General features: G+C 36.0%; 2 protein-coding genes across 2 annotated transcripts; one reads left to right on the plus strand and one right to left on the minus strand.

Moving 5' to 3' along the window:
- The first annotated feature begins 6,636 nt into the window (after nt 1-6,636).
- LOC127079294 (pentatricopeptide repeat-containing protein At2g13600) lies at nt 6,637-9,427 on the plus strand. Its single transcript, XM_051019698.1, has 2 exons — nt 6,637-9,254; nt 9,351-9,427. The coding sequence occupies exon 1, from the start codon at nt 6,911-6,913 to the stop codon at nt 9,026-9,028; it is 2,118 nt and encodes a 705-aa protein (XP_050875655.1). The 5' UTR covers nt 6,637-6,910; the 3' UTR covers nt 9,029-9,254; nt 9,351-9,427.
- Nucleotides 9,428-9,632: 205 nt separating this feature from the next.
- LOC127079295 (ABC transporter G family member 5) lies at nt 9,633-12,024 on the minus strand. Its single transcript, XM_051019699.1, has one exon. The coding sequence runs from the start codon at nt 11,730-11,732 to the stop codon at nt 9,816-9,818; it is 1,917 nt and encodes a 638-aa protein (XP_050875656.1). The 5' UTR covers nt 11,733-12,024; the 3' UTR covers nt 9,633-9,815.
- Between the last annotated feature and the right edge of the window lie 1,174 nt (nt 12,025-13,198).

Here is a 13,198-nt window from a genome sequence, read left to right on the forward strand (position 1 = left end):
AAAAATCGCAGCTAACAAATTTCCCCCAAAAGGCATCTTTCGACGTTTCTAGGAGATAGAGGAATTTTTTATCTTTCCAATTTCTAGTCACTAGTGAACTGATGTCACGTTCATCATGACATTTATCTCAAATGTCACCTCTAAAAGATGCATCTCCCACTTCCCATACCACTACTCATCATGGTGTCGGATTCATCGGGTAGTGTAGCTACATGCAATCAATCACCTCTGTTTCTTCTGGGGAAATGCCATGTGTCAGTTCATTTGCTCCAACTGTCAAGTTAAGGAAACTGAATAGTCTCAACTATTTCCACTATAAATACCTCCTCCTCACATTTTCTTCTTTATTCCAACATTTTTTCTGAACTTTTTACTCTGAAAAACAATTGTTATCTTCAAAATCCTCCAAAAACCTTTCCACTCATAACAATGGAACCTTCAAACAAGAACGTCAAAGCTTCCAAGGAAACTGATCCACTAGCCTATAGTTTGCACCACGCCACCGTCATTGGGAATAAAGAGTATGTTCTGGAACCTCCTAATTTCGAAGAAAAACTCTGAATCTACAAATCTCAGGTACTCATTCCTTTCACCATTTCTGAAAAGACCCACGCTCTTTTGGGTCCTACGCTTGACCCTGTAGAGGGTCTTGTTAGGTATACGGATTTCTTTAATACTTACCATAGGACGAAACCCATAGTTAGTTTTAAAGAACCTATGAGCCTAGATTACCAAACCAACTCCCTACGAGTTTTTTGTTCAGCTCCTCCAACCAAAAATGATGATTATATCTCATGGCTAGATAAAATAGAAGCCAAAATGAACAAAATTGGAAAGAAATGGTTATCTTTGACCTAATCCAAATGTCGAGGAGTGGCCCCTCGTACTGCCAAAATCTCGTGGTCGTCTCATTTTACTATTGGGAGAGTACGACTAACACTTTTGAACTTCCTTGTGGAATGTTGCCGCCTACGCTTTTCGACGTGGCATCCATTATAAGCCTTTGTCTGATGGCGATAACTTCGATCCTAATGAACAAGACGAAGATAACATTGAATTCGATAGTAACCGTGCTGGCTTTACAAAGTACATTGAGGATTACCATGTTACTGAAACCACCTAAGTTACTACTGAAGAGCATATCGCCTTATTGGCCTTATGGCTCTCTAGATGCGTATTTTATTGCAAATCCCTGAAGGTGGCAAAGAGATATTTAACTCTCGCTAATCAACTGCATGAAGGAAAGAATGTGTGTCTGAGCCAATTGATCTTAGGATCTTTATATGCATCCCTAGGAGAAGCTATTGAATCCTTAAGAAACATTAAACCAAAATATGGCCCATTACTTGCTGGACCATTTTGGTTACTTCAGTCATGGTTTAACGCCACCTTTGAAACTTTGTTGAAAACAAAACGCGTTGATGATATGGATCCCATCATTAGCAATCGAAGGGTTTAAGGCACCGGATTACACCTCTTAACTCCCACCGGTAAGAGCATGTCAGATCGAGATGCTTTCTGCTCATACATCATGATGTTCGCCAAATATTACAACTTCACTGAAAACATGGCTCCTTTCGCAAAGAGGACTCATGGATCATAGTGGTTTACTCGACCACTTCCAGGTTGCAGTAGACAACCTTCCTTTAACTTGGAGAGCATCCAAAGATCACCATATTTATAATATTCTTGGAGATATCACAAGAGGCATGACTACACGCTCTAAGATAAGTAAATTTTGTTATCACTTCACTTTTGCATCATAGGTTGAGTCTAAAAATGCTAAAGATGCATTACTTTATGAGAATTGGCTCATGACAATGTAAGATGAGCTAAATTAATTTAAAAGGAATGATGTTTGAGACCTTGTCCGGTGTCCAAAACATCATCAAGTAATAGGCACAAGATGGGTTTTTAGGAAAAAGCTTGACGAAGATGGAGTGATAACTCGAAATAAGGCTCGGTTAGTCGCTCAAGGGTATAACCAAGAGAAGGGTATTGACTATGTGGAGACTTATGCTCTGGTCGCCCTACTTGAGGCCATACGCCTTTTTCTTGCCTTTTCTTGCTATAAGAATTTAAAATTATATCAAATGGATGTGAAAAGTGAATTTCTAAATGGTTACATTAATGAATATGTGTATGTTGCTCAACCTCCCGGTTTTGAAAATCACGAGTATCCCAATCATGTTTTCAAATTAAAACGCATTTTGTATGGTCTCAAACAAGCACCTAGGACTTGGTATGAACGACTAAGCAAGTTTTTGATTAATCAAGGGTACTTAAGGGGAAAGATTGACACTACTTTTTTTATTAAGCGTCATGGAAATGATACTCTTCTGGTACAAGTATATGTTGATGACATTATTTTTGGATCTACTAATATGCAACTTGTCAAATAATTTTCTAAGCTTATGCAGGGAGAGTTTGAAATGAGCCTTATGGGATAACTAACTTACTTCTTAGGTCTTCAAATCAAACGAATAAGAAGGCACATTTGTTTATCAAACCAAGTATTGCAAGGACTTGCTAAAGAGACTTAGCATGGTTGATGCAATGTCGATTGACACTCCGATGGCTACGAACGGTAACTTGGAAAGGAACTAAAAATGGTAAGGATGTGGAAGTGAATAAATATAGAGGTATGATAGGTTCTCTTATATATCGCACTGCATCTACGCCAGCTATCATGTTTAGTATCTGTATGTGTGTCAGATATCAATCGGCCCCTAAGAATTCTCATCTCAAAGTCGTCAAATGTATTTTTAGGTATCTTCATGGTACTTTGAATTATGGGCTTTGGTATTCCAAAGGGAGTGATTGTAGCTTAGTTGGTTGCACTGATTCTGATTTTGCCGGTTGCAAATCGGATAGGAAAAGTACTAGTGAGACTTGTCACATATTTTCAAATTCCTTAGTTAGTTGGCATAGTAAGAAACAAGTTTTGGTTGCGTTGTCAACTGCCGAGGCGGAATACGTAGCGACAGGTAGTTATTATGCTCAAATTTTGTGGCTTAAACAACAATGACTTGATTTTGATATTAAACTAAGTTGTATTCCAATTTTGTGTGATAACACTGGTGCCATTAACCTAACTAAGAACCCAATGCTACATTCTCGTACTAAGCATATTGAGATTCGTCATCACTTCCTATGTGATCATGTTGAAAAAGGCGACATCGTTTTTGAGCATGTTGATAGTAAAAAATAACTTGCCGATATTTTTACAAAACCACTTGCGACCGAATCCTTCTTTAACATTCGAATAGAATTAGAAGTTCTTGACATCACAACACTTTCCTAAATGTTATGTTAATGCACTTTGAATATATCTTGTTCATCTAACCTTTCTTGAAATCCATACTTCATAAGAATGCATTCCTCATCATTTCACAAGCAAGATACTATCATTTCATTTTCCGTTTTGGGGTGTAAGCTTTTCTTTTTGCATGTTGTACGTGGTCCATATAATTGATGATCTTGACGTATAAGATAGTTCATGTATGTTCACTTCCAACAATGTCCAATTGATGTATGTCAATTTATATGTTTATAGTGACGTTATGCTATCTTTTTTACCCCTCAAAATTAGTAATTGGTGCATCGGTTTTTTATCTATTTTTCTCATGATTTATGATTAAACATGTTACATTGTTAACACTATTCTTGTTTGTGTGTCATTGTTATGTTTTCATCTCTGTTTTTGGTTTGTGTGGTGATACTTTGTTTATCACCTTGCTAGAGCACGCGTGTGTGGAGCATTTAAGGAGCACCAAAAGACATATGTCACGTAATCGTGTCACTTTTGTAGCATGTCAAGTATTTTGTGTTCACTTTGTATCCTTCATTCTTCATGATTGTGTTGTGGTTATATGACATAAGTTGTGACAATTATGTTCTATTGTTGCATTATTATCTTGTATTTATGTTTAGGTATTCCTTTTCAATATGCAAATCATTCTATGTGAGTGTTATCATATTGATGCTCTTATCTTTGCAAACCACCTATGTGTGTTATTTTGATTTATGCGTGATTTTAGATTCTTCTCATGGATTGCTTCGTTTCTTTTTGATGTTGCCAAATGGGGAGAAACAAGATGAAGTTGTGGGATGCATACATTCAGGGAGAGATTTTCATTACAAACACATTGTCTCAAGTTTTGCCATCATCAAAAAGGGGGAGTATGTGAGTGCAACTTCCGTTAGATGTATTTTGTATGATGTCAAAACTATGATACTTTAGTGTTGATGTATATTGGATGATATCCTCTGAATCTCTATGTGCATCTTAGCATTAGGAAGTATAAAAGTATTTGGAAATAATGTGGAAAAGGTCTCATGCATCAAACATACATGAAAAATTAAGTTTTGTGAAGAATAACAGTACAAGTCGACACATGTAACTACAAGTCGACCTATGGAATTTTTTTTCTGGCTATAGGTCGACATGTATGTTGTTGTACTAAAGTATGTGGCCTCTGTTTCATGTGCCGAATCTTCAGGTCGACACATAAGGAGCACATAACAATCATAGGTCGACATATGAATTTGGACAGGTCAACCTATGCATCGAACATGTTGACACATAACCTATATAGGTCGACCTATCTGATGTATTTTTTTTTTCAAAAATGCATATTTTTGTCAAGTACTTTGCATTTCCTTTTGACCTAAATCACCCATGCATATAAATACTTCATACATGCATCATTATCTAATAAGGTTTCTAGAGTGAGTAAAACCTATATGAATTCAGGATTTCAAAGCATTTCACCATCTTAAATTTAATTTATGCATACACACAATCAAACTACACATAATCATTTTTTGATTGGGTGTCGTCTAGATTATGATTGATAATGTCAAATTAGGTTTGTTGTACCAAGAATATTGGGTTGTGATCTTTGAGGTATTCAACTAAGAAAAATCGAGGTGGAGTTTTCCTTCAAGATCTTTAGGGTTTGAAGGTTTTAGACAAGATTGTGAAATTCAGATCCGATAGAGTGAAAACCTTGAGACTAGGTGTGTCGACAAGGGAGTAGTGTAAAACGGTTAATCGTGTTGACAAATCTTGGGTTTAACAAGTGTGCGCTTAGGGTTAATTCAACCAGGTGAAAGCCTTGAGACAAAGAGGTGTCGTGCAAGGAAGTAGCGACAACAGGTGAATTGAAGAGGCATTGTTGGTGACTTGATCAATCTTTGATCAAGATTTTTGGAGGTGCTAAAGTCAAGAACAAACTTAAGGTTTGTGGAATTTGATTTATCATTTGTTGTATACATACATTTACAAAGTAAGATTTATTATATTAATATCTCAATTCGAATCGAATTGAGGGCAGACGTACCCATAGCGAGGTCGATTGGGGAATTGCCTAAACATTTGTTATATATATATATATATATATATATATATATATATATATATATATATATATATATATATATATATATATATATATATATATATATATATATATATATATATATATATATATATATATATATATATATATATATATATCTTTTATTTTTGGTTTGCAAATTGTTGATTATTTTGATCTCTTGATCAACATTGTTTGGATAATAACTTTTGAATTCTTTGTTAAATTTATGTTGTTGTAGTAATCACATACCATTTGATAGTGAATGATTTCTAAGAACTACAAACATTATACTAATATCCGAACTTTGTTGATTGCACACAAAGTGTTTGATAAATGATTTCAACTAGTTTTCCGTGTGTTGTTATCCTTGGAGATAGACCGTTACTATAGTAGAGTATTCAATTTAGTGTTTGAAGTATTGATTAATCAACTTGTGGATTATTATCATACGATTGGTACTCTTACGCATATCCGGGATTTCCAATAGTAGGTCCGGTTAGACGATTTTGGATCCGGGAAATATTCGAAACTTGCTTCCGCACCATAAAATCATCTAAATCAAATTTTTGAATAAATTTTTAACTTCTGAAATTTTCGAACTTCTCTCGCAACCCATAATCAATTTATCTTTCCTTCTTCAATCCCCATTGCATTATCAAAACGAATAATGACACCAACAATACCATGGTGTTTACCAATAATATGTGTCAAAGCTAATACTTTAAACTATAAATATCATAAAGACGGAAAAACCTTTAAATTAAACTTGTTACATAGAAAACATATATAACATTAGTGGTGAAGAACTACATAAAATTTGTACAGAAATTTGTAGCAGATACTGCTAGTTCTGAACCACACAAGTAAAATATTAGTGTGCACTATCGAAAATTATGAATATAGATAAAATTAATTGGAAAATTCTGAAAATTGTGGATATATGTTTTGGTTTTTTCCAAATAAATACCGGAATTTTCAAAATTGTCGATATTTCTTCATCGGAAATTTCCAAAAAATCGGTAAAAATGTTTGTTTTTTAAAAAATATAATAAAAATTTCTTTTAAAGTATTGGAACCTTAATTTTTTACAAATTAATAAAAATAAACTTTTTAAAAAATATATAAATTTTAATTGCTAAATAATAACAGTTTTGTCAATATAAAAATATTTAGAGGATCAGGTATAAAAAAAGGGTGACAGATTAAATACTCATAGCAAAATGCATAAACAAAACACTGATTTGAGAGAGCCAAAAACTTAAGTGGATATAGTGAAGCTTACCAAAACGTTATGGGTAAAAGCAAATCAAGATATCGTTTAATTAACTTTGAATTTTGAGAAAACCACTTTCTCCCTCCGTATTTTATACGAAGTTAGCATTTGTATTTTCTGAACTACTGTTTCACCCGATAAAACCAAAAACAATATTTTTCTTCCTGTCACTTAAATCACATTTCTGGTTTTCCATATTCAATTCTCCATTCGATTTTTCTTACACAATTTCTCTAATTACAAAGGTGATGGAATGGGTAAACATCGGTTGGTCCGAAAAGTGGTCGGTGACTTATCTTTTTCGGACTCCTCACCCTTCGCCAAGCTATTGGACTCTTGTGTTAAGTCAAAGTCCGTTTTCGAGGTGCGTCGCGTTCATGCTCGAATCATTAAGACACAATTTTCCTCTGAAATATTCATTCAGAACAGGCTCGTTGATGTTTATGGGAAATGCGGGTTTTTGGAGGACGCGCGCAAGGTGTTCGATCATATGCTGCAGAGAAATACTTTCAGTTGGAATGCGGTTTTAAGTGCTTTGACAAAGTGTGGTGCTCTTGACGAGGCTTTGAAATTGTTTAAGTGTATGCCTCAGCCTGATCAGTGTTCTTGGAATGCTATGGTGTCTGGTTTTGCTCAGAGGGATCGGTTTGAGGAGGCGTTGAGATTCTTTGTTGATATGCATAGTGAGGATTTTGTGGTTAATGAGTATTCCTTTGGGAGTGCTCTTAGTGCTTGTGCAGGGTTGACAGATTTGAATATTGGTGTTCAAATCCATGGTTTGATATCGAAATCTCGTTACTCGTTGGATGTTTACATGGGTTCTGCTCTAGTTGATATGTACTCCAAGTGTGGGGTGGTGGATGGTGCTCAGAGAGCTTTTGATGATATGGATGTGAGGAATATAGTTTCTTGGAATAGTTTGATTACATGCTATGAGCAAAATGGTCCTGCTGGTAAAGCTCTAGAGGTTTTTGTAAGAATGATGAGTAACGGGATTGAGCCCGATGAGATTACTTTGGCCAGTGTGGTCAGTGCTTGTGCAAGCTTATCAGCAATTAGGGAGGGTTTGCAAATTCACGCTCGTGTTATGAAATGGGATAAATTTCGGAATGACCTTGTGTTAGGCAATGCTTTGGTTGATATGTATGCAAAGTGCAAGAGAGTTAACGAAGCTCGATTGGTTTTCGATAGGATGCCACTTAGGGATGTGGTATCTGAAACCTCTATGGTAAGTGGGTATGCAAAGGCATCAAGTGTGAAAGCAGCGAGACTGATGTTTTCAAACATGATGGAGAGGAATGTGGTGTCGTGGAATGCGCTTATTGCAGGTTATACGCAGAATGGAGATAATGAAGAGGCGGTTAGACTATTCCTCCTCCTAAAAAGGGAATCCATCTGGCCAACTCATTACACCTTTGGTAACTTACTTAACGCATGTGCAAATCTTGCTGATCTGAAGCTTGGAAGACAGGCACATACTCACATTTTGAAGCATGGTTTTTGGTTTCAGTCAGGGGAAGAATCTGATATTTTTGTTGGGAATTCTCTTATTGACATGTACATGAAATGTGGATTAGTTGAAGATGGACGTGTGGTTTTTGAGCGCATGTTAGAAAGGGATAATGTCTCGTGGAATGCCATGATAATCGGATATGCGCAAAATGGTTATGGTACCGAGGCCCTAGAAATTTTCAGGAAAATGATGGTATCTGGAGAGAAACCAGATCATGTTACTATGATAGGAGTTCTATCTGCATGTAGTCATGCAGGACTTGTTGAAGAAGGGCGCCGTTACTTCCAGTCAATGACGACCGATCATGGTTTAGCACCAATAAAGGATCATTATACATGCATGGTCGATTTACTTGGTCGTGCGGGTTGCCTTGATGAAGCAAACAATCTGATACAAACAATGCCAATGGAACCTGATGCTGTTGTTTGGGGATCGTTACTTGCTGCTTGTAAGGTTCATGGGAACATTACATTAGGGAAGTATGTGGCAGAAAAGCTCTTGGAGATTGATCCCTTGAACTCTGGACCATATGTTCTTCTTTCGAATATGTATGCTGAGCTTGGTAGATGGAAAGATGTGGTAAGAGTCCGTAAACAAATGAGACAAATGGGAGTAGTAAAGCAACCTGGTTGCAGTTGGATTGAAATTCAGAGTCATCTACATGTTTTCATGGTAAAAGATAAAAGACACCCGCATAAGAAGGACATCTATTTAATTCTAAAAATTCTAACAGAACAGATGAAGCGAGTTGGCTATGTGCCAGAAGTCGACGATGATGAGACTTATGAAGAAGAAAGTGACTCTGAACTTATTTTACACAGTGAAATGGAAATGGCAGTAGATGCTGCAGTTGGATAAATTATTTATTTATTTTGGCTCACAGCTTAAGCATCCTTCCAAGAAAGTAGAAAGATCTGAAATCAAGCTTTCTTTTCTTTGACATTGAGCCAAGGCTAGATATTTGAGACGGTGGTTCCTTAAAAAAAATCAATGGAGTTATGGTTATTTTGGATAAGTCAGTTAGCTACAGAGCTTTGAGCATACTCCTTAGTTTGTTGTTTCTACTAGCTTCAATGCAAAAGAGGTAGACTCTAGAATAGATACTCTCGATCTGCCAATTTTCGTGCACTTAAACACAACATTTGATCATACACTCAACGGTTAACTACTTCTTCTACAGAGCTTTGAGCATACTCCTCAGGGATTTAAAACTACGATGAAAAGGAATAATAGGATATATGAGCAGCGAATATCTCAGTATGTTTTCTAATTGCTTCACTGTCATGCTCTGCATTAGTTAGTTTTATGCTACCATTTTGTATTTCATACCAGGAATATAGATTGTACTAGAAACTAGGCTTTTGACCGACCAAGAATGTAAAAAACTCTTTTTATTGTGTTATTTAGCAGCAACAATGTTTAACAAAGAATCACAGAATCATATTAAGCCCATTTATGTGATCTAACTAACTAATCATAGCAAACACAAACCAACATAATATAATAGTACAATTTGTTGGACTGACAAACCAATAGTTTTTATATATATATATATTTTTTGCCCGGTATTATTACATATATTCTTTGGTTGCTATCTGCAGAAAAATCCAAGACATTTGAGCCCTATTTAGAGTCACCATGGTTTTCAGAAGATGACACGCTGGGAACTTCTGTATCTGAGAATTACATAAGAAATGAATCTATAAACAAAGATAAAGGACACCATCACCCCAACATTCTTCCATCTACTACTCTCTCCTCCATACCCTTCTTCTTTAAGTATATCCTCTCCCTTCATCACACATGCCCCGAACATGTACTCTAAGCATTTCTTTGAGTTGGAGAACTCATTTATTAGAAACCCTTCAAAGGGATACTTAAATAGCGATAAATAATGCATGAAAATCCAGTAGTTTGGAATTTCATGATTGGATATGAAGTAACCAGAGAACAAAAAAGACGAACCAATGACACCGGCAATTACCGAATTCCCAACAATGAAATTAGGCACCAGAGCACTGAAACATACCACAACTGAATTCGCAGTATACAGAATCAGCCATATTAGCAACAGAAAGTGCAAAAACGCCGTGAAGTTTTGGTTGAGACCGACAATCCAGTACAGCGGCACTGCGAATAAAATGGCTAGTATGAGTAGAAATGGCAAGTAAACTATGCCATTGGCTAAAGCATAGGATGAAACTCTGTAGCTTCCGCTTGATGTCTCCTTCATTAGAATCTCCCTTTCTTGCAGAAAAATCGGTAGAGCATCAATGGTGCTTGATAACAAAAACGTTAGTATGAAAGCAAATAAACCAACTCTCTGTTCTGCTCCCACTAAACCATCTTTGAGATTACCAAATATGGAGCCTAAAACCAGACCAGAAATCAGCATCTGAACTGTCTTAAATGCAAAGAGCTCATTTGTACGTAGAATGTTTTTGGAGAACCTATGAGCAAGAATCATTGTTTCTCTCAATCTAGAATTAGCATAATCACAAGTGAAATCCATTCCTACATTGATGTTTTCTATGTCAAATACCTTGGATTGTTGAAATAGCTGTAGTAGAGTTAACTTACCACTTCTAGTTTCACCTTGATCATCGCCTTTCTTTAGTATCATTGACCCGAGTACGCGTTTCGGCGCTTCAACCTGAACTTGCAGACTTTTCTGTCGTTGCTGAATAGTCTCAATGCATTCAATAGCAAACTCAACAACATTAACATGAAGAGGAAGTTCTAAACCCATCAACCTCAGATTCACATCCAACAAATCCACACTCCCATGATGCAACACACTGCCATTGTCTAACAACAGTATTGAATTGAACAACTTCACTATCCTGAACCCGGGTTGATGAATACTTAGTATTATAGTTCTTCCCCTAGATTCAGCCATGACTTTCAGCATATCAATTATTTGCAAAGCTGAGGTACTGTCAAGACCTGAAGTTGCTTCATCAAGAATCAACACTTTTGGATCATGTATGACTTCAACACCAATGGAAACTCGACGCCTCTCGCCACCAGATATTCCGCGGATTCTGTCATCTCCATCTCCTACTCTAGTCCTAGCAACATGGCTAAGACCAAGCTCTTGAATCAGTGACTTAACCTTGGAGCATAGTTTTTCTTGAGGAAGATTTAGCCTTAGTTTTGCACTAAACATCATGGTTTCTTCAACTGTAAGTAAAGGGAAAAGGGTATCCTTCTGTGTAACATACCCTGAAATTTTTCTGAACTGAGATTTATCTACATGCTCCTGGTTCACCAAGATAGAACCTCCATTTTGTGGACTAACTCTACCAGCAAGAATCTCCAGCAGTGATGATTTTCCTGCTCCACTTGGCCCAACAATCGCAAGAATTTCACATGGCTTGGCTATGCAATTAACATCTTTGAGAACGTGCTTAACTCCACTACCCGGCATTTCTCCAGCTTTTGCTTCATCTTCTGGTTTTAGAGGTTTGTTGAAGATTTTAAAAGGTTGTTTTATTGTCTTTGTGCTGTGGATCCTGTAGTTAATGCCTATTGCCTCAATCTCACACCATTGTTTCTTCATTGAGTTAACTCTTTGCTTCTTGTTTTGTTTCTTTTCAATGTTTATCTCTCTCTTTTTCTTATACTTTGTTTCTCATTTCAAAACCATTTACCTCTCTTTCTCTCTATATTCTATGTTTCTGCTATTATTATTTTAATCCACCGTTTTGGCTTAAGCTACTTACTGATACTAAAATAATGAGTGGTTCGAAGGGATTTCAATGGTCCTCTAACTTGTATACACACTTCATTCACGTGCATTTTTTCTTGCTATGTTTCTCTACCAAGTTGATATAAAAAAACTTGAACTCTTCAAATATTATTATATAAAATAGTTCACGTTAGCTACTGTATTTTGTTTGTCTAGTCAAAGGAAAAGAATATATTAACCTTTCCTTCTCAATGCCACCTTGAAGCTTGAAGACTGTGACTAGTTTTAGACTGTTTCAGGAATCCAAAATCCAGCTAGTGATCCAGTAACAAACGCGTCTTTATTAGCACACTGTCACGAGCTAAAACATGGTACTAGCATCTGACGATCTGAATTCACTTTTATAATCAGTGATCGGATTTCTTGAACTGTAAATTAATGACATAGCAAGTCAGTTCATTCGTTCATAGGAAACGAGTAGCATTACAGAACCCAATGTTTTACTTGTTTCGTACTGTAATTTGTTCTCAATGTCTCTGTTTTTTATTGTCTTTTTAAATTATAAGGTTGCATTAGATTTTGTTTTGTTTTGAAATAACCAACTTTTTCAAATTATATATCAAAATAATCATATTTTTAATATATTTATCTGACTAAAATACGTCACTGCAATTGACGCATGCATGTAAAATATAGGAGCATGAGTCAAAGGTAACACTAACTTTGAAAAGCCTTCAATAAATCTATTGTAATAACCTGCTAAACCTAGGAAACTTCTAATCTCAGTAACAAATTTCAGACCCTTCCACTGCAATACCGCATCAACTTTCGACGGATCTACAACAATACCACCACTCGAAATAACACGACCAAGAAAAGTCACCTCCCGCAACTAGAACTCACACTTGGACAACTTATCATATAACTTATTATCCTTTAGTGTTTGCAACATAATCTTTAGATGCTCGACAAGATCTTCACCCGATTTAGAATAAATCAAAATATCATCGATGAACACCAGCATAAACTGATCCAGATAAGGATGAAAGATCCTATTTATGTACTCTATAAACACACCAGGTGCATTAGATACTTCAAACGACATCACAAAATACTCATAGTGACCATACCTCGTTCTAAAAGAAGTCTTTAGAATGTGTTTAGACTTCACATGAATCTGATGGTAACCCGACCTCAAGTCAAGCTTACTAAACACATAAGCACCCGTCAATTGATCCATCAGATCGTCAATTTTCAGAAGCGGATATTTATTCTTGATAATCACTTTATTCAGTTTTCGATAATCCACACACAATCTCACACTACCATCCTTCTTC

This window comes from Lathyrus oleraceus, chromosome 5 (genome assembly GCF_024323335.1).
Source record: "Lathyrus oleraceus cultivar Zhongwan6 chromosome 5, CAAS_Psat_ZW6_1.0, whole genome shotgun sequence".
NCBI classification, from domain to species: domain Eukaryota; kingdom Viridiplantae; phylum Streptophyta; class Magnoliopsida; order Fabales; family Fabaceae; genus Lathyrus; species Lathyrus oleraceus.